The sequence below is a fragment of the Meles meles genome, chromosome 15 (assembly GCF_922984935.1).
Source record: "Meles meles chromosome 15, mMelMel3.1 paternal haplotype, whole genome shotgun sequence".
NCBI lineage: Eukaryota > Metazoa > Chordata > Mammalia > Carnivora > Mustelidae > Meles > Meles meles.
Genome location: NC_060080.1, coordinates 11,282,665 through 11,304,200, shown reverse-complemented (window position 1 = coordinate 11,304,200; position 21,536 = coordinate 11,282,665). Strand labels below are relative to the sequence as shown.

General features: G+C 39.6%; 1 protein-coding gene across 2 annotated transcripts in view; it reads left to right on the top strand.

Annotated features, from left to right (window-relative positions):
- NBAS (NBAS subunit of NRZ tethering complex) overlaps positions 1–21,536 on the top strand; it is a 339,756-nt gene that overhangs the window by 66,852 nt on the left and 251,368 nt on the right. The window contains exons 12-16 of one of the 2 annotated variants that reach the window (XM_045979111.1): positions 7,840–7,968; positions 16,726–16,789; positions 17,711–17,904; positions 19,112–19,369; positions 20,142–20,267. In XM_045979111.1, the coding sequence (XP_045835067.1) occupies positions 7,840–7,968; positions 16,726–16,789; positions 17,711–17,904; positions 19,112–19,369; positions 20,142–20,267 (771 nt within the window). Of the gene's footprint in view, positions 1–7,839; positions 7,969–11,504; positions 11,581–16,725; positions 16,790–17,710; positions 17,905–19,111; positions 19,370–20,141; positions 20,268–21,536 lie in introns of those variants that run through there. The other variant, XM_045979112.1, reaches the window with a different exon arrangement.

Genomic DNA, 21,536 nt, shown 5'->3' with positions numbered 1-21,536 from the left:
GCTGGCTCCCCAGAGTATAAAATGATGCCTGACACAGGATATTGTATTATTGAGTTTATTCAATAAATAATTGTTGAATGTTGGAAGGGCAGGGCTTATGAATTCACCTTTAAGGGTCCGTAGTAATTTAGAACACTTTCAGTGTATGCACTACAGTTCAGTACTTTAATTTTAATATAGCTTGTATATTTAAAAGGTGTAATGAAATAGGAAATCACTCATTTTTAATTGTTCTAAGTAGATGAAATGCAGTAGAAGAAAGTTAGGCAATTTAAACTGATCTCAGTATGAAGATCTGATATTTAACATTTAAAAGAATTACTGTTTCAGAAAGGACAGTTAAAAGTTTTATTGCAGTGTTTGAGAGCAGGCACAATTCCACTCCAAATATTGCTGCCAGTAGTAGAAGGCTTTAATTAGTGTTTTTAATTAACAAAAGATCAAATGGACATTTGAGCCAGTGGTTTAATAAATGAGAAATAGAGGTGGAAGTTAAAATCCTGTTCATAGTATTAGTTTCAGTAGTATTAGTATCCCATTATCACGTAAGAGAGTCAATGAGGTAAGAGGAAAGTACCTTTTGATAAGTTTTGAGAAGAGACTTGAGACAGGGAGGTAAATAGAATTGATGATACGGTCAATAAAAGGGCCATAGATTAATTTCTGGTGGAAGAAGACCATCTATTGTGTAAGTGGTCTTTGTCAACCGGCTTACTTTGTCCCATGTTGCCTACCCAAGTTGATAACAACTTACCAAGTCATTATTTAGTGAGACTGCCTACCAGTGGCTACTCACAGAATAGAGTAGACTGAAGCAGGTAGTAAGTGATAGTCGTCATTTTCTTTCTCATTTTGTTTGCCTCACCTTTATTGAGGTATAATTGTAAGAGATTTAAACTGTACAGCATGATGATTTGGTGTATGTGTACAATATGAATGGATTGTCCCCCGTCGAATTCACACATTCATTACCTCACATATTTACTTTTCTCTTCTGTGTGTAAGGATGTTTAAGTCCTACTCTCTCAGCAAGTTTCAGTTACAGAATGCAGTGTTATCAAATGTAACCATCATGTTATACAGTAGATTTTCAGAACTTCTTCTTATAACTGAAGTTTCTACCCTTTTACCCAACCTCTCTATATTTCCTCCCTTCCCCCGTCTTTGGTAGGCAACTAGTTCCCTACTAGTTTCCTACTAGTCTGTTTCTAGGAGGTTTTTTTTTTTTTTCCTACTAGTCTGTTTCTAGGAGGTTTTGTTTGTTTGTTTTTAAGATTATACATAAGTGATGCCATGCAATGTTTGTCTTTCTGTGTTTGATGTATTTCACTGAGCACAATGCCCTCCACGTTCATCCATGTTGTCACAAATGACAGGATTTCCTTCTTTGTTGAAGGCCAAATGATACTGTGTGTGTGTGTGGTCCACATTCTCCCCAGCCTTTCTTTCTTTTTTTTTAAGATTTTATTTATTCATTTATTTGTCAATGAGAGAGAGAGTACTCACAAGCAGGCAGAGTGGCAGGCAGAGGCAATGAAAGAAGCAGGCTCCTCGCCGAGCAAGGAGCCCGATGTGGGACTCGATCCCAGGACCCTGGGATCATGACCTGAGCTGAAAGCAGTGGCTTAACCAACTGAGCCACCCAGGCATCCCTCTCCTAGCATTTCTTTTTGATGATAGCCATCCTAACATGTGTGAAGTGATATCTTGTTGTGGTTTTGATTTGCCTTTCTCTGATGATTAGTTGAACACCTTTTCATGTACTTGTTGGCCACTTATGTGTCCTTTTTGAAAAAATGTCTATTCAGATGTTTTCTTCCATTTTTAAATTAGGTTATTTGGGGTTTTTGCTAGAGTTGTTGGAGTGCCTTGTGTATTTTGGTTTGTAATATCAGATATTTGGTTTATAAATATTTTCTCCTATTGCTGAAGTTGTCATTTCATTTTATTAATGGTTTCCTTTGCTGTGTAGATGTTTTTAACTTGATGTAGTCCTGTTTGTTTATCTTTGGTTTTTTTGACTTTGCTCTTGGTGTCGAATCCAAAGAAATCATTGCTAAGACCAGTCAAGGAACTTATCCCCTGTTTTCTTTAGGAGTTTTAGGGTTTTAGGTCTTATGCTCAAGACTCATCCAGTTAGAGGAGATTTTACTATATGATGTACATTAGGGGTACAGTGGCTATCCAGTTTTTCCAATACCATTTATTGAAAGAGTATCCTTTCCCCACTGTGTATTATATTGTTGGCTCCTTCATTATAAATTAGTTGACTGTCTATGCATGGGCTTATTTCTGGGCTCTCTGTTCTGTTCCATTGATCTTCGTGTCTGTTTTTATGTCAGTACGGTATTATTTTGATTAATATAGATTTGTAACAGTAGTTTGAAATCAGAAGGTGTGATGCCTACAGCTTTCTTTTTTTTTTTTTTCTTTTTTAAGATTTTACTTATTTATTTGTCAGAGACAGAGAGCACAAGCAGGGGGAGAGGCAGGCTGAGGAGGGAAGCAGACTCCCTGCTGAGCAGGGAGCTTGATGGGGGATTCCATCCCAGGGATCAGGACCTGAGCCAAGGGTAGCTGCTTAACCAGCTGAGTCACCCTGGCATCCCAGCTTTTCTTCTTTCTCAAGATTGCTTTGGCTGCTTGGGGACTTAGGATCTTATATGATACCACACAAATTTTAGGATTATTTTTTATGTTTCTGTGGAAAATGACATTTGAATTTTGGTAAGGATAGCATTGGACCTATAGATCACTTTGGACACTATGGACATTTTAACAGTATTTTTTCAATCCATGAACATGGAATATCTTTCCATTTATTTGTATTCAGTTTCTTTGATCAATACTGTATGGCTTTTCTTATACAGAGCTCTCACCTCCTTGGTTACATTTATTCCTAAGTATTTTATTCTTTTTGATGCTAGTATAACTGGGATTGTTTTCTTAATTTTGCTTTCTAATAGTTCACTGTTAGTGTATAGGAATGCAAGTGGTTTTTGTGTGTTGATTTTTGTATCCTGCAGCTTTACTGAATTTGTTTATTCTGACAGCTTTCTGGTGGAGTCTTTAGGGTTTTCTGTATATAACACGATGTCATTTGTAAAGAGACACTTTTACTTCTTCCTTTCCAGTTTGTGTGCTTTTTATTTTCTTGCCTAATTGCTCTGGTTAGGATTTTCAGTGCTATGTTGAATAAAACTAGCAAGAGTGGGCTTTTTTTTTTTTTTAAATAATTTCATTTTATTTTTTCAGTGTTCCAAGATTCATTGTTTATGCATCACACTGAGTTCTCCACGCAATATGTGCTCTCCACCACCAGGCTCACCCATCCCTCCACCTCCCTCCCCTCTAAAACCTTCAGCTTGTTTCTCAGAGTCCACAGTCTCTCATGGTTCATCGCCACCCTCGAATTCCCCCAATTCACTTTTCCTTTCCTTCTCCTAATGTCCCCCATGTTATTCCTTATTCTCCACAAGTAAGTGGAACCATATGATAATTGACTCTCCCTGCTCGACTTATTTCACTCAGCATAATCTCCCATCCATGTTGATACAAATGTTGGGTATTCATCCTTTTTGATGGCTGAGTAATACTCCATTGTATATATGGACCACATCTTTTTTATCCATTCGTCCGTTGAAGGGTATCTTGGCTCTTTCCACAGTTCGGCGATTGTGGCCATTGCTGCTGTGAACATTGGGGCACATATGGTCCTTCTTTTCACTACATCTGTATCTTTGGGGTAAATACCCAGTAGTGCAATTGCAGGGTCATAGGGTAGCTCTATTTTTAATTTTTTGAGGCATCTCCACACTGTTTTCCAAAGTGGCTGCACCAACTTGCATTCCCACCAACAGTGTAAGAGGGTTCAAGAAAGGAAACAACAAATGTTGGGGAGGATGTGGAGAAAGCGTGAGCGTTCTTGTCTTGTTCCTGCTTTCAGAGAAAAAGCTTTCTGCTTTTCACTGCCAAGTTACATATTCTTGACCAACATTCCAGCTGTGGTAATGATTAAAATAAACATGACATTCATATTTGAGGAATGTAAAAGAAATTCAGACACATTTTAAGTGAAGTGAAAATTACAGCTCAATTTTATTGCTTTTGGAGCTACCTAATTCAGATAGAGAAGATGAGACCAAGATTATTATTCACTTATGCTGAGAAATCTTAATATAATATGAGGAATTATGGTTTGAAGGTTTGAGGTTTATTTTTATTGTGATGTGCAGTTGATTGAAAAGCCATTTCTTCTTATTTCCAGAGCATGCACTCTGAAATTCTCTCCCTGGCCAACCAGGGAGCATTCAGACTTCTAAATCTGCAGACTCTGTTCACAGAATTTAGCCTGGATTTTCTAGCTGTGGCTTTGGATCTTGTATAACGGTTACCGTCAGGATAATAAATTATTCCCTGAGCCAGAAATACTCTATGCTATAGACACTCAGAAATGTTTCTACAAATGTAAGAGGAGTTTTTATTTCACAAGGAAAACGCTGTGTGTCTCCAGTGACATAGGTGACTTGTCTATTGCTGACTGACTGTAGTTCAGCTGCCACTGAGAACCGTCTCTTCTCGCTGTGCGTGTGTATGAAACTTAGATGATTTGGGGCTTTAAAGAGGTGTGTGCTCGGGGTGCCTGGGTGGCTCAGTGGGTTAAAGCCTCTGCCTTCGGCTCAGGTCATGATCCTAGAGTCCTGGGATCGAGGCCCACATCGGGCTCTCTGCTCCACAGGGAGCCTGCCTCCTCCTCTCTCTCTGCCTGCCTCTCTGCCTAGTTGTGATTTCTCTCTGTCAAATAAATAAAATATTAAAAAAAAAAAAAAACTAAAAGAGGTGTGTGCTTAATGTGTATACATCTCATGTCTGGGATCTGCTTGAAAACACTTTAGAGGGGCTACTGGGTGGCTCAGTGGGTTAAAGCTTCTGCCTTCGGCTCAGGTCATGGTCCCAGGGTCCTGGGATTGAGCCCTGCATTGGGCTCCCTTCTTAACGGGGAGCCTGCTTCTCCCTCTCTCTCTGCCTGCCTCTCTGCCTACTTGTGATCTCTCTGTGTCAAATAAATAAACAAAATATTTAAAAAAAAAAAAAAAGAAAACACTTTAGGGGAAAAAATTCCCAAGATTATTGTAGTGATTCAAGAAGAATTCGTGAAACAAGTATGGAATGTTGATAATTATTTATAAGCTGGTTGTTGGGCCCATGGGTAATCATCATACTATAATTTCTACTTCTGTGTCTGTGTAAGTGCACATTTCTACAACAAAATGCTTAGAAAAAGCAACGCTAAGTTTGCAGTGTGGCTATCATAGTTTCAAATAAAACTAAGGGGATTTGAGAACTCACCAGGTTAAAAGCTAGTGGTAATATTTTAGTTAATATATTTACTACTTAATGTCTAAGAAAGAAAAGAAGGAAGGAAGGGGGCGGGGGAGAATGAGTACAACAAAGGATAATTTAGCATATTCATTTGGTGTTTTCTAGGTCACAATGCTATTGTTAAATCCTTCACATTATTCAGTATTTGTTGTTGTTGTTAAAGAGATTCATAAACTTCCTCTTTCAGAGCCCTTTTAGGGAGTTGGTTAATGAAGCATTTATAACACTGGGAGTGACCATACAGCTCACTCATGACTGATTATGTAGGTGAGGAGAACAGCAAAGTGTACTTGACCATGACTTCTCCCAAGGAGCCTGCCTGTGGCTCCTGGAAGGGCTACGGCCCAGGGGAGGGCAGTGATCATGGTGCAGTGGAAATGATCCGGGTTGGGATTGAAGATGCTTCAGCTCAGGGTCTGCGGTCTATACTTGAATGATCTTCAGCAAGTCTTAACCCTTAAGGTCTTCAGTTTCTTTCTCTATAAACTCTCAGTGATGGAGGGAGACTTCTTCTAGCTAATGAGAATCAATGCTTGTGAGGCTCACCTCACACCAAATCGCGGGGTTCGTGGACCAGAGTTGTGAATGAAAATGCCGGGCCCTTCACCTTCTGCTCCTGACCTCCTTTCCATCACGGAGGCAGGGATGAGGTCTGTTTAACATGGTGCTGTCTGTGCTTGAGCTTTTATTCCTTCTCTTTCTCAGGCTTTTGTGTTTTAGTCTTTCTTCTATTTAATTCTGGCATTCTGGACTCGCCCCTTACACCCAGTTAAAGTGATCTTAGTCCTTAGTGAGGAGATTAGAGGATGCTAATCTTTTCATCTATCTACTCATCCCGCACTTTCTCGCTTTCTGAAGTCGTTCTATTTGTTTTTTATATATCTTAGCCATTGTAGACCTGAGGACTTAAACTCTTGTCTCTGTAGAGACCAGGTAGATAATGTAATGAATTGAGCCAGGCATACTTTCTCTTTTTTTAGTATAGTCATATATAATTTTTGCTTCTATAGCTGATACTTGGCCTTAATCTTGGGACCATAACCAAGAATGGTGGGGGCTTTGGCCAACTAGAAAGCTTATGACCGGGACACCTGGGTGGCTCAGTGGGTTAAAGCCTCTGCCTTCGGCTCAGGTTATGATCCTAGGGTCCAGGATAGAGCCCCACATCAGGCTCTCTGCTCAGTGGGGAGCCTGCTTCCTCCTCTTGCTCTCTGCCTGCCTCTCTGCCTGCTTGTGATGTCTCTCTCTCTCTAAAATAAATAAATAAAATCTTAAAAAAAAGAAAGCTGATGACCTTTAAGTGTACATAAGCTACCTGATTATTGCCATTTGATGGTGGTGGGCCTTATTTTGTCAGATTTTCAAAATGTTAAGGACAAATACAGTTGTAGGTCTGTTTTTGTTTTTTTTTTTGATTTTATTTATTTATTTGACAGAGAGAGATCACAAGTAGATAGAGAGGCAGGCAGAGAGAGAGGGGGAAGCAGGCTCCCTGCTGAGCAAAGAGCCCGATGTGGGACTCGATCTCAGGACCCTGAGATCATGACCTGAGCCAAAGGCAGCGGCTTAACCCACTGAGCCACCCAGGCGCCCTGTAGGTCTGTTTTATTATTTGTGGGTCAACTCCCTTAAACCCTGGTTTTAATAAATGCTTGAAGGGTACTAGATGTCCAATTAGTGTTCAGTTCTTCTCATTCTGCCTAGGCAATAGGCAGGAGACCTTTCTGCTTGTGTGGTTTCTCTTGTGACTGAGCAACCTAGTATTCTGATTGGGAAAGGACTAGAGATTGTTGGACACGAGTAGGACCCTGTGCACACTGAGGTTAGCCTTGTGAAATCTGTGCGCTACAAAGTTGTTCTTTTCTGTAGCAACAGTTACATTCCTCAGATTTACCAGGAAATCTGGAAAATAAACACTCCTAGTGTTCCTCAAATTCAGGAATGCATTTTCCCCTTGCCTTCTGTTCCCATCACCATTGGACCCTCTTTTCTGCCAACTCTCTCTTCCTCCTTTCCCTTTCCTTTTGTCCACACAGCATGAATTTGTGCCTCTCTGCGATAGAATAGTCCAGACATTGTGTACATACAGAAACTTTTGAAAATGTGGACCCCCAATTCAGGAAACTCACAATCTGGCCAACATCAACCCATAAAAAGTTAATGAGAACTCATGGTAATTGATGTGTGATATAAGAGAGTATTTGTATATTGTGCACATATTTGGGCTTTCAGCTATATGTAAATTATAACATTGTAAAAGAGATTACAGAAAAACTCCTGAAGGAGTTTCTTTATGCTGGTGCACATTATAGTGTTATGAAGTTGTTCGAACCCTTAATTATAAGAGATCATTTATGACATGGCACCCCCTGAAGAGTGTTATTAAATTCTGGAAGTTACTTCTGTTCAGCTACAAGTGCCTTGATCTGACATTAATGTCCTATAATTACTGTATAGGATGGGATCTTTAAGATGAGCCTTTCTCCAGATGGGACTCTCCTTGCTGCCATTCACTTCTCAGGGAAACTAAGCATCTGGGCCATCCCGTCTCTGAAGCAGCAAGGGGAATGGAATCAAAATGAGCAGGTATGTCTCCTGATTATTATTATCCTAAGAATGATTCTTGCTTAAGGGTGAGTACTGACAGCGGTAATTTCATTTGGTTGACATTTTACTGTAGCACGTAGCTATTATTTATTCTCATCATGCCAAAGCTTTAGTTATATAGAATATTACCAATACAGTAGGATAAATTAAGAATAGAGTAGCGGCTGTGTGTAAAGCACTGACTTTAATTTGTAGTGAAATACACTTTATAGATGGAGTGTAATCTGTCCACCAACCTTTCCTTTTTTTCTCTTTTTCTCATTATAAAAATACAGAATGGAGATACTAATTTTTTAGCTATAGTCAACTAATATGAAGGCTTCAGAGGGTCAGTATTCTAAAAGGGTTCCAATTCTTCCCACATGTTGCAATGCTCCTGTAATATTGGGCTTATGTAAGGCTTAAGGCTTGGCTCTTCACTCAAAAGGTCAATAGTGAAGACATAGTCTGTTAATTTTTTAGTGGCTTGAAGTGACAGATTTTAAGAATGAACAGGTTCAGTTATTTCGCAACAGATTCGATATCTGTTATAATCTAAAATCCTGATGGGCGAATAAGGATTGCCCATAAATGCTACGCATTGTGTTAGAGTGAAGCTTTAAAGAAAAAATCTTTCCCAGTCAGGTGCAACTTGTGTTCTACATCTTTTACTCGTCTGATGACTGTTTCGCATTTCAGCACTTAAGGGTTATACTTCCCCATACCCCTTTTCTGTAAGAATATCTTGTCACCAGCTTCGGTGGCTGTTTTCATGATTCCAGGACTGGAGCCTATGCCCCAAATGGTCTGAATGGATTGATGTCTTTTTCAGAGTTCTTTTTAACGTCATTTCATCAGTTAAACTGAGCTATTAAAAGAATTTTCAAAAGCAAAGGGTGTTTTGGTATTCCCAGAATAGCAGAGGGAAGGAGAAACTTGTCTCTACATTTTCTTACACTTTTCATAGACGTATATTTGTTTTCACTCTTCTTCAGTTTTTTTTTGTTTTTATACTCAAGTTTGGGGAGATTTTTTTCCCTCTAGTTCCCACTCACCTTGAATTTAATTTGGTCTCTACATGTCTACAGCACTCTCTCACTGGATCTAGATTTGTCCTAAACAGAAGAGGCGCTCCTCAGTCTCAGTAGCTCAATTCAAGGAACATTCTCTCTCTCTACGCAGAATAAATAGCTAGCTTGATTTATATCTTCCTCCTAGAAGTAGCGTGGATCAACTCTAAAACCATTTGTATAACAAATACAGCTACTCACACTGTATTATTGATCCAAAAAGTACCTTGTGTTTGTCATGGTTACTGATGTATGGTGACAGATTTGTCATTTGGGAATACCCTGTTCTATTATATGTGTGAAATTTTACATCTGGGCAATTTTTTTTTGAATTCACTAATTTTCTTGAATTATTTCATTTACTTAATAGAAATACTGGTGAAGTTCAAGGCACACTTAGTATTTCATTTTGTTAGTATTCCAAAATGGCCTATGTGTGTAGTGCAAAGTCTGTTTAGGCAAAATTCATTAGTATCCTCTTTCGTTTACTGAAATTCTGGATATCCTTCCTTACCTGAAAGGACAAAGTGTATTTATTATAGTCCTTATTGGCATATATTCAACTTTTTAACTGGTTAGACATAATTTTGACATTAGTTGCCAATCATATCAGCATAATTAATTACTCTTTAGTTCATTAATGTTATTCATTAGATTTTTATAATGATTCTATTAAAAGAGTTAAAAATTGTTTAAAAATCTTGAATAACTAAATGTAAATATCTCAGTAGTTTGGAAAATGCCACCAGAAAAGTAATGGGGCAAGAGGGGCACCTGGATGGCATAGTCAGTTAAGCTTCTAAGTCTTGATTTCGACTCAGGTCATGATCTCAGGGTCATAAGATTGAACCCCAAATCTGGCTCTGCCAGTGTAGAGTCTGCCTGTGACTCTTTCTCCCTCTCTCTCAGCTCCCCCTGACCATGCTAAAATAAGCAATTAAATGAGAGAGAGAGTGCGAGAGAGAAAAAGAGAGGAAAGAAGGGAGAAAGAGGTTTATGGTGGGAAGAGATGAGTTCGTGCCAGAAGTTGGTCTCCTGTGTCCCAGGGAGACTCTTTTGAACTCTGCCTTGAGAGTTTAGAAGGGCGATTTGTCAGGAATTGCTGTGGAGGGGACTTTCTGTTGTCCTGCAGTGAGCTTCCGTCTTGCCCCTTCTAGCTCTGGTTTAGCACCCCCAAACATTCTGCAGAGACCATCTCTTGATGCAATTTGGTTCTCAAGCTAATTATATCTGTAATTATAACCTGACCAGTGTTTAGGGTGATAGATCTGTCTTTTCGGATTGGGTTACTATAAATTTCCTTGAATGCCTAAGAAAACTAGAGAAAAAAACAGGTTTAAGGGCTCACAAAACTGAAAACCAGGGACCCGGTTGCCATTACCATGGACATTTTGCAGGTGTAGATTCCTTTGCTGAGGGAACAGTGGCTTAGTGAGAATTCCTGAACCTAATCCTACCTTTATTGCTATTTCTACTGGGGCTAAGCACACGACCTCATTCCACATTTCATCCCATCCTGGGCTGGTGGCTGCCAACCCCTCTGTTTTCTTGCTGTAGTTCAGCACATGGAAAGACTGTCGCGGAATAGAATAGATTTTGTGCTCCAAGATCCCTGCTCATTTTAGTCTGAAAAGAAATTTTGTCCAAAATTGAAAACACAAAAACTTAATTTCATCTAATCTTTTCTTTAAAATTCTAAGATTGTGGTCAAAATGCAGACTGATTTTTTAACCTGTCATCTCTTCTCATCTGGTCATCATGCTCTTTCACACTTGCTCCCTGAACTTTCCTCTCCCTACTCCCTGCTGTTGTCCGATCCTTTCTACTATTCTTTCTGAACCTTTATTCTGTGATAAACTCCTATGAGGCTTCATCATTTTCACAGAAAGAACACTCTGGTTTCTTTTGATACACTCATTTCAGGCTTATGTAGCTCAATAAGATTGCGGTTTATATAGACAGTATTCTTATAGCTGTTGCAAAATTTGCTGTAATAATAACCTCAATTATTATTTATCGAGCACTTATTTTGTCCCAGGGTTACTTAGCAAGTAAGCAGTAGAGTTGAGATTTGGATTCATCTCTCTCTGACTCTGATGCACATGCTCTTTCCATGACCCTGTGGGGAAGTAAATACATTTTTAAAAAGGTAGAAAAAACATATTTATTAGGTTTTTTTTTTATTAGGCTTTATTTATTTGCTCTTTAAAAGAATAGAGATGAATCATTTTTCTCAGTGAATGTAACACAGATTTCTTCAGTCTTCTCCTATGTGTCGAACTGTTGAGTCCTGGTTGGGGTGTACCACCAAGAGCTAGAGTAAATAACTGACATAGTTTCTTACTGGTAAACCCTTAAGTTCACAAGAGATACATACAGTACTTAGGATGTGCTGGGAGGTTATGTGAGGGTGGTAACTCTTCGTTCTACTTTGCTTGAGTCTTTCAACTGTATCCTGGGAGTTCATGCCCTTCCTTGGATTGACCGTTTTGGATTTGGATTTTGCTATATGAAGGGAGTCATTGAAATCTAGTGTACTATGGTAAGTGCTATAAAGCTTGTGTGTAGCAGTTCTGTAAAGAGTGAGCTCTTAACTTTATTCATAATAATCATCATAAAATAATAGAGTTCAACTAGTTACTCCTTATCAAGTTTCAGAGTAGAAAATGCGTTGAGTCCCAGTGCTTGCCCTTAAGGAGTTCAGTCTTGCAAGGGAAATTATAAGCAAATCAATAAAGGAACATGTTAATATTATGAAAAGATAAGCTCAGAGGAAGGACATGCAATCCAGTTGGTAGAGTCGGGGGTGGGGCGAAGGACCAGTATAGTAAGGCTTGGCTGTCCACCCTGAGCGACTGTCACCTGTTTCAGGTGCTTCACTACAGTCCTAGTTAAGTGACCAGCGTTTTCATATTTTAATGGATGGAACTAGTGCTAAAGGAAGTAAACTTGTATCACTGCACGTTAGAATCAAGATTCCGGTTGGACTGGGGTTCTCTGACCTCAGAGGTTACGACTTTCTTTCAGAAGATCTTTTTTGTAGCCCTTATGTTGAGCGGGGCCGACTTTCATCTGGGCCAGTTAGACACTAGCGATGATATTAATGGAAAACAAGAGAGCGAGTCCTTGCAGTTTATGTGAATGACACCACCAGAGTTGGGTCGTTCATTTGTGCTGAGACCTCGGAAACATGAAACTGTAAATAAGTCATTTACCAAATATATTGGGGTCATTTTGTGTACTCAGCACTGGCTGAGAGACTTCAGCAGTGCTTCTTTCTCAGTCCAGCAATAGTCAAGGGACCTTGGGTCAGCCAGGTAGGACAGGGCTCTGCCTCTCCACGTGGCTCTTCTAGGAAATGAATAGCCGAGCCGATGAGTTTGACATCGATTACACGGTAATATAGAGTGTGTAGTCAGCTTATCATTTTGGCTAAAAATCGCCAGAGAAGAAACTGGAGTTATATTGCCTCGACAGCCTTAGCCTCTTCTACCGAATTGTGAATGCAGCTCATCTGGGGCTGGTTCGTGTAATTTGTCACTTTATTAGTTTTTCGTAATATGCTTTGTGTGCTGGAGTATTTTCTTTTAAAAATCTAATGATTAAAGATAGTTGTGGAAGTGCCTATTCTGATTTACTTGTATCCAGTTTTGAGTTGATTAAATACTTCAGCTTTCATTGTCAATATGAAAATCCATCTGGCTAGAAATCTGTGAGTATTAAGTTTTGTTCATGTCTGGAATATCGTAAAATTGCCAAAGTGATTTTCATTTCAAACATTTCCCATGTGTTATGTTTATATATTTCCATCTCATTTTTGGCCTTAATTTTTGTCTGAAGTTTTATTATTTTTCTATTTGTATTTCTTAGATGAAATAGAAGAGATAAGTTTCATTTCTCCGACAATTTTATTTGCTCTTTGACACACTAGTCGGTATTGAGCAACTTTGTTCGATGGATCAATCAATGAAGAATAAGTGGAAAGATGACAGTTAATGTGATTAATCTTGATTTAAGCCACAGCTGTTTTCACAGCTTCAGTCAGCTGTGAGCTTCTGGAGGATAGACGCAGAGTATACATTTCTTCCATGGGGTCCAGCACAGAGCTTGGCATATTAAGTACTAATAAGTGTTTGTGGAATGAAAACAACAACAACAACAACAACAGCAGCAACAACAACAACAGCATAGAACTTGCCATATTAATTACTAATCAGTGTTTGTGAAATGAAATAAAAACCCCCAAAACATTTGACAGGTTGCTTTTATGCTCCTGGAGGCAGGGCCTTCGTTATGTTTAGCTTCCAGCCATTAAAAAGAATCAGCAAATAAAATTCCTAAATCTGAAGAAAATGTTGCTGTAGCCATGAGAGCCTTTCTGTACAAAATCTGTAAGTGTACTCTTAGGCCGTTCTCCCCTAGGCTGCTGCTGTATCGGAAGTGGGGGCACCTCGGGCTGTTTTCAGACACGAGGTGGCACGTCCTACTAAGCAGAGTGACATGAAGGTTACTTCTCCACATATGTCAACATGGTCCCAGGGGTGAGTTCCCCTGGCGTGCTTTCACGGAAGTCCTGGGTTCTTGGTGACTGTGCTTTCAAAGCACCAGCCTACGGAGTGTTCATCAGATGTCCTAACGCACGGCCAGATCCCGGGTCCCCTCATAGACAGAGTTTTTAGGGATGAAGGCTGCTAAGTCTGGTGCAGTTTGGATAGTATGGGGGAAGCAGTGGGCACATCAGCTTTTTTGGGGGGCAGTGAGGTACCTCTTAATCCCCTTTACCTATTTTTGCCCATCTCCCCTCACTCCCACAACTACTGATTTAGTCTCTGTACTTACGAGTCGGTTTATATTTTCTTCTTTTGTTTTGTGTTTTAGATCCCATGTATAAATGAAACCGTATAATATTTGTCTTTCTCTGTCTGACTGACTCCACGTAGCATACTATCCTCAAGGTCCATGCATGGAGCCACACAAATGGCAACATCTCACTCTCTCGTATGGCTGAGTAATATCCCGTTACATGTATATACCGCGTCTTTTTTATTTCCTTTATCAATGGACACTGGGTGGCTTCCTTATCTTGGCTATTATAAATAATGTTTCGGTGAACCTAAGGTTTATATATCCCTTCAAATTAGTATTTTTCTTTTTTTTCTTTGCTTTCTTTCATTTTCTTTCAGGCTTTCATAGCCTGAAGCAGAGTGAAGTTTGGAATTTTGTTTGAGCTTCTTTCTTAAATAAACTGTGCAGATAATTTCATCAGACTCGCACATACTGTGAGGTTAAACATTCAGTTCACATATCTAGAGTAAATTCTAGGTGTACTGCAAAGATGATGGCATGTAGATAGTTGGGTGTATATCCAGCAGAATTTAAAACAGGTGCTCAAACAAGTACATTGACATACGTGTTTGAGCAGCACTGTTCACAATAGCCACAAGTGGGAAAAACCCAAATGTCCATGAACGGACGGCTGGATAAATCAATTGTGGTAAACACCTATGACAGAGTATTAATGTTATTCAACCATAAAAATGAATGAAGTACTGATACATGGTATAATGTGGATGTGCCTTGAGAATGTTACGCTACTTGAAGGAATCCAGACACAAGAGGTTACATGGTCTATGAATTCATTTCTATGAAACATCCAGAAAAGGTAAATTCAGCTGAGGCAGAAAGCAGATTGGGAGTGGCTGAGGGGAGAGGGAGTGGGAAATAACTGTGTGCTGGGTGAGTGGTTTTATCTTGGGTAGATGGAAATGCTTGGAAACTGAAAGGAAGTGACAACACGGTGAACTTACCAATAACCAGATGCTTAACCGACTGAGACACCCAGGCGCCTTCTGACCTACTTTCTTTTTCCTGAATAAATTTAGTACGTTTTTAACCTTTTTTGTACTTTTGTTCTTGTATTCTCTGACTGGAATGTCTTCCTCCACCCATGTTCCGTGTCCAGATTTTATCCAGTCTTAGAGCACCAAGTGTGCACTTTCTTTGTACCTCTTTAACCCCCTCCCTCTTAGGCCTGTATTCAAAATGGTCTCTTCATCCTTTGATACTCTTGGTGCTTTCATCTATACCTCTTTTTGGGTAGTTATCAAATTTGAACTTGGGTTGTAGTAAATTTTATCTGTTTCTTAGCTCTCTGCCTGCCTGAGTTGTGGGGCCTACGCTACCTGGTTTCTTTTCCCTCTCTCACAGTGTAAGTGCACCGTCTGCTTTGACTAAGGAGCCAAAGAAACCACACTTCTTGGAGGGTGTAGGAATACTAGTACTACGTCAACTCATTTTCCTGTACCTTAGGCATTCTAATTGCAGTGTAGGGATTTAAGAGATTAATTCATTCCCTTATTCCGCATTTAGCTACTCTGACAGGTGAGGACCATGATGGGTCTGGGAATACGAGGAACGACTGACAAAGCTGTGCATGCGGAAAAACAAATCTTACCTGTGGTTAGAAATGAAAGCATGAGAGACGCCCATTATTTAAGCCATCTGCATGGAGCCATCTGGGTTTCAGGGGGACCAAAAATGGCTGAAGTGCACTATAAATGATCAAATAAGAGTTCAGTTAGTTTGTTATTTTCACTAATATATACCTTCTGGTATTCCAAGTCTTGGAAAGTTAATTACCTTTTTTATGATAAAGTAAACCAGGACAATCTACTTCTTGGCTTTTATGGTAACTTTTTGGATAAAGCTTAAAGAATTATGTCTTCTGTTCTCAGGCTGCTCTGAGTGATTTATCATAGTGGTGGAGATTAGGAAGTTCTTTTAGGCCGTGGAAGGAAGTATTAATTTTCATACTCTAAAGGGTTAGCTGCTGAGAAATTATTAATAAGACATATATGCTTGTTCTGTTACATAAGATGAAAAAGCACATTTTGATGAAATATAGCATTTTGTTTAGGCTTAAGATTTATCTAAAATATTAAGCCTAAAAAAATGATTTTTTGCTGGCCTTTTCCCATATTGTTAAAATTCTGAAAATGAAATAATGAATGAGCCAAGAGGGTGTACAGCAGTGTCTTAATTTCAATTGTTTTATGATATTTGAGATTCTAGAAGGTGGGCATGACATTATGTTCCATGAAATTAGAATATGAATAGATCAGGTTTGAGGAATGCATGGTTATATTTTTTTACTTAGTAAATTTTTAGTCCGGGGAAGTCAGAACAGGAGGTAATGGGGGGTTGCAGAGTCCTGTCTCAGAGCTGGGGAGCCTGAAGCCTGGAGAGGTTGCTCAGCTTACAAGTTGTGGGAGTAGGACTTGCATCCAGGCCGACATTGTTTACGACAGCAGAATTATTCTCCTCCCAGAATGTAAATGTGTGTGCGTGTATGCGCGCGCGCGTGTGTGTGAGAGAGAGAGAGAGAGAGCGAGCGCAGAACTGTTAGTGTGTCTTGCTCTTATTTATATTAATTGCATACTTGCTATCTTACTGTTCTTGTGCATGCTATTTTCTTTATTAAATTGAGTCACAGTAGTTGCATGTGCTCATTTGAAGTTTAAGAACAAGATTATCGAGAGGAATAGATTTCAGCTAGGTGTCATTAACAGATTGAAGGAAAGCACCATTTCCATATTTTGTTACTTCAGAAAATCCACAGTTCTCGATGTTCTCTTGATTTTCTTACATTGTTGACTCAAGAAGTCCTATGCATATTTTTCATATTTAGCCAGGGTATGATGACCTTAATCCTGATTGGAGACTCTCTGTTGAGAAGAGAAAAAAAATCAAAGGTGAGTTGATGAAGTATGATAATTAAAACCTTAAGAGACTACAATTGTATAGTAAAAGTACTCTTCGGATGATTTATGTAGGGGACGAAAAAATCTTTTTCTTTTTACTCTCCAAGGTTCTCTGGCTGAGGCCCTGTAAAATTAGATTGACACAAGACAGATTAACAGGAGAAAAACAAACAGATGTTTCTACCATGTACCTTGAGCTTACACGTGGGAATACCCAGAAATGAATTAACTCCAAGGGTTCTTTGGAAATTGGTCTTATTTATAGAGAATCTTGGCAAAGGAACAATAAAATTTTTAAGAGAAGTGACAAAGCAAAGAAAAAGAACTTTGGGTTTCTCAAATTTCTTAAAATATTTATGTCAAAATGGCATATTTTTGAGGTGGTGATTCTGAGCTCCTTCACAAGTTTAAGAGGAAATCAGCTTTGAAAACTATTATGTCTTTCTTAAATTTTATTAAGAATGTAATTCTCTCATATTGTTTGACTGAAAAAGGATATATGAACATTTTCTAAAACATTTTTAACCCTTATGTATACTTTGTATCAACCTTATGATATGTATACTTTGATATACCTTATGATATGTATACTTTGTACCAACCTTTCAGCTTACTCTGTTGAAAATGCTGATATTATCCCTACATTCTTCATTTTTTAAGTGGAAAGACCTAAGAACACTTACTCTTGCATCCTTAGAATTTTGGACTTTGGGAAATTGTTGGCACTTAGATGTTTATTAAATAAATTACCATTTTGTGAAAATTTGAGTGATGACTTAACAATTTATTTTTTCTTACTTAACATGTTTAGGGCCCAAATACAGTTTTTAAATTGATCTTTAGACTAAATGTGTTGTATTTAAGCCACATTGACAGACGGACTTGTATGGATTTTTTCCCCCCTTCCATTAGATAAAGAGTCCTTTTACCCGCTGGTAGATGTAAATTGGTGGGCAGCCAATGCAGTGACTCTGGCTCGTTGCTCTGGTGCTTTGACTGTTTCATCAGTGAAAACTTTGAAGAATTTACTGGGAAAATCCTGTGAGTGGTTCGAACCATCACCTCAAGTCACTGCTACCCATGATGGAGGATTTTTAAGTTTGGAGGTAATGCTTTCCCTTTTAGAGCAGCTGGTGTGTTGGAAAATAAGCATGCACTTAAGCAAAAATCTAAACACCTGATTATAATGTAAATTTAATTTTTTTTTAGTGATGGCTGTCCATTTATCTTTATTAAAGTATGGCTAAAGGTTTAATTTTTAAATTTTAGCAATCCCATTATCTAATCTTGTCCTTAAAAACAAAAACCTGTGCTTGGAATCAGAGATTGAGTGCAGTATAAGAAAGATGTATTGTTTAATCGATTAAAAATCTTGCATTGTAGAAGACTGAAAAAAATGGAGTCATTTTGTTCTTTGTAAAGCATTTTTTCGTCACTGGCATGATAGGTGTTTTTTTTTTTTCCCCCCTTTTTCTTAGATTAGACATCTTAAAATGTAAAAGGTATTTCTATTTAAATATGGTCTTTAACAAACTCTTTCCACGAAGTTTGGGAACTTAAAAATTCTGGTTCTTTTTAGTCAAGTAAGCTTGTTTGTCTCATGTCAAAAGACTTGAAAGTAGAGGCTATTAATTTAAAGTTACGTTTTGGTCATTAAAGATTCTGATTCTAAGCCTTTCAAGGTTAAGGACCTTTAACAGTTTTCACATCAGTGCAGATTCACAAGTATTTTTTACCTCAAAGTTTGTTACTGAGTCTACAGATGTTATTTAAAGAGAACCATGGCTTAAAATTGAAGGCAGCTCTATTAAAGTCTGGGAATGAAAGTTACCTTTAACAGTCAGGCTTTCAGACTCAGAAGTTTGTGAAGCTGTTAGACATTTTTTTTTAAAAAGGGAAGGAGGGCAGGAGAGCCATTCTCAGTAAAGCAAATAAATACTTTAATGTTCGTTTTCTAAATAGGTGAAAAAATCCCATTTCTCTGCAGCAGGTACAAAAATATCAAAAGTGAAGGAATTAGCATTCTTTTTATTTTCCTAAAATAATTGCCAGACTTATATTTGGGAGATTATATTTAATGAGCCGTTATGAAAACAGGGTTTAGTTTTGGAGATGTGGAGCCAATAAGGCAATGGATATTTCTGGAACTGTTGATGGGTATACTGTTTGTTGTGGGGTTCCTCTGAAGTCTGTTCTTTGTCTTCATCATGTGGCTCATCGAACCGGAGTAGAATTAAAAATATTTTTCTCATGGACTCTAGAGCTTGTCTTGAGTTCCTCACTACTGATTTCACATTTCCTTTTTCAATTTAGTGTGAGATTAAACTTGCCCCCAAACGATCTCGTTTGGAGACCAGGGCTGGAGACGAAGATGAAGGGGAAGAGGACTCTGATTCTGATCAGGAAGTTTCTGCCAAGGCTCGCTACTTTGGCTACATCAAACAGGGCCTGTATCTGGTGACGGAAATGGAGCGATTCGCACCTCCGCGGAAACGCCCGCGAACCATCACCAAAAACTACCGCCTCGTGAGTTTGCGCTCCACGACCCCAGAGGAGCTCTATCAGAGAAAGGTGAGGGAGCATCCTGTCACTATCAAAGTTCTCACAGGCCTCCAGATTTTATTTCAGTGAGAAAAACCTAATTTTTTTTCTTTTTTTGAGAAAAATCCAATTTTTAAAAACAGAAATTCCAAGAGGGATTGCCCTAACATTGATGCGTTAGAAATATCAGTAGGGTAGAGCTTTGAAAATAGTGCTGGCTTTTGTGCCTGAGGAATCGAAATGAAAACTGGATGTTTCCATGTTTTCATGGAATGGCTGAATACACTTAGACTGTCCACTTGTGGCTTAGCCGGGTGTCTAACCCTAACCCTAACCCTAACCCTAACCCTAACCCTTGGTAAGTGCCGCTGTCTGCTCCGACTGCAGTTGGTGGGGGAAGAAACGCAGGCTTGCTCTCCAGTCAGGGGTTTGCTTGGGAAGCAGACTGAATCAACGCTCAGCATTCCAGTTATCTGTGTTGTTCCTGCAGTGTCCTGGGTGGGCCCTGGACTAGGAGTCAGGCTGTTGGCTCTCCTTTCCTGGTTCTGCCGTCGTTTTACTCTATACATGTGGGCACTTCAGCTGTCTCTCAGCTTTCTGTTGAGTGTGGAGAGAAATTCGTGCTCTGTCTGCTGCTCAGCAGGTCGGTGGGCTTCTGGTGTCCCCCATGCTCATGAGAATAGTTAGCGATGGGTCACATGCTGCAGAGGTGAGGGGATTATCCTCATCCGTGACCTCATCATGGCGACACTGTGGACCAGTCAGTGATGTGACCTTCCTGTTCCCATTTCCTTGTCCCAAGATTGAAAGTGAAGAGTACGAGGAAGCTTTGTGTCTGGCTCAGACCTACGGCCTGGATACGGATCTAGTCTATCAGAGGCAGTGGAGGAAGTCCGCGGTCAACATCGCTTCGATCCAGAATTACTTGGTATGTTTAAATATTTTGGTAACATGGTATAATTCAAATGCATGGCTTTTTTTTTTTTTTTTTTTTTTTTTTTTTGGCATGCTAGGGCTTCATATTGGAGCATTTTGTATTGCTGGCATTTCTGTAGCTGAAGTGTGTTTTATTCAGTGTGGAGAAGTTATCTTTTATCTCGTTGTGTTGGCCTTGCAGCTGGACTTTGTGCTGAAGATGGGTGAACAGATAGTCACTGATAAACAAGTTAACTGCCTGGTTTTACTGGTAGTTAAGTACCAGTTAACTACCTGCCTAATCCTTTCTTTCCCTCTACCTCAGTTACATTTCTTTGCCTACATCATTCAGGGTCCCCTCAGGAGCCAGAAGCCACCTAGTAATTTGAACAGGGAAAGTTTTAATATGGAGCCTTATTTTCTAGTGAGATTTACTATAAAGGGTAAAGAGAAACCTAGGGAGTACATTCGGGCTGAAGGAGCATCCCCAGGGAGGAAGCAGACTTGGAGAGGAGGCCGGCTCCCTTGAAATGGGATTCAGACCTCACTGACTTTGAAGGAATGGCTGGCGCCCACTGGATAGAAGACTTCTTTGGGATCCCTCGGGCCAGGGCTGGTTCTTGGTTGTCAAGATTGGCAGGTAGGAAGAGGTGGGACTGGCAAGCGGATGCCTATAGCTAGGGTGCCCCGGTAAGCTGAGGCTGGGGAGTTGGAAAACCTCAGAGAAGGAACCATGGCCAGGACTGAAAAAAAAAAAAAAAAGCTTCTAGTTTGCAGATGGGCATAATCAAGGAAGACTCCCAACCCCCTGCGTCTTGGAGATTCACTGGGGAGGAATCTGCCCGTGGGGGTAACAGCTGACATTCAGTTGGACGTTGTGTTCAGCGGGAATAAGGGCGGAAGCAGCCCATTCCAGGGGTCTCCTACATGCACTGCTGGCTGCTAAGCCACAGGGACAAGTTGAGAACCTGAGCACCTTAGGGCTAGAAACCGGAGCCTATCCTCTGCAGTGGCCCTCCAGCGCCCTCTCTTGATGAAGCTTGATGTTCTGTCAGTTGCAAAATGGAAATGCTGTCCATCCCATGACTGGCCGTGAGGAGAGCTCTTGAAGCTGAGAGGCATTAGATATTTGACATATCAGGCTTGCCAAATTCTCTTTCTTTGTTTAAATCGTGCAGCTGGACTCTTCCTTCTGCCCGCTGCCTGAGTTAAATTTGTTATTGTGTATTGGAACCCTTGGCACCTTTGTGAGGACACGGTTGGATTTATGGCATGTTTTAAA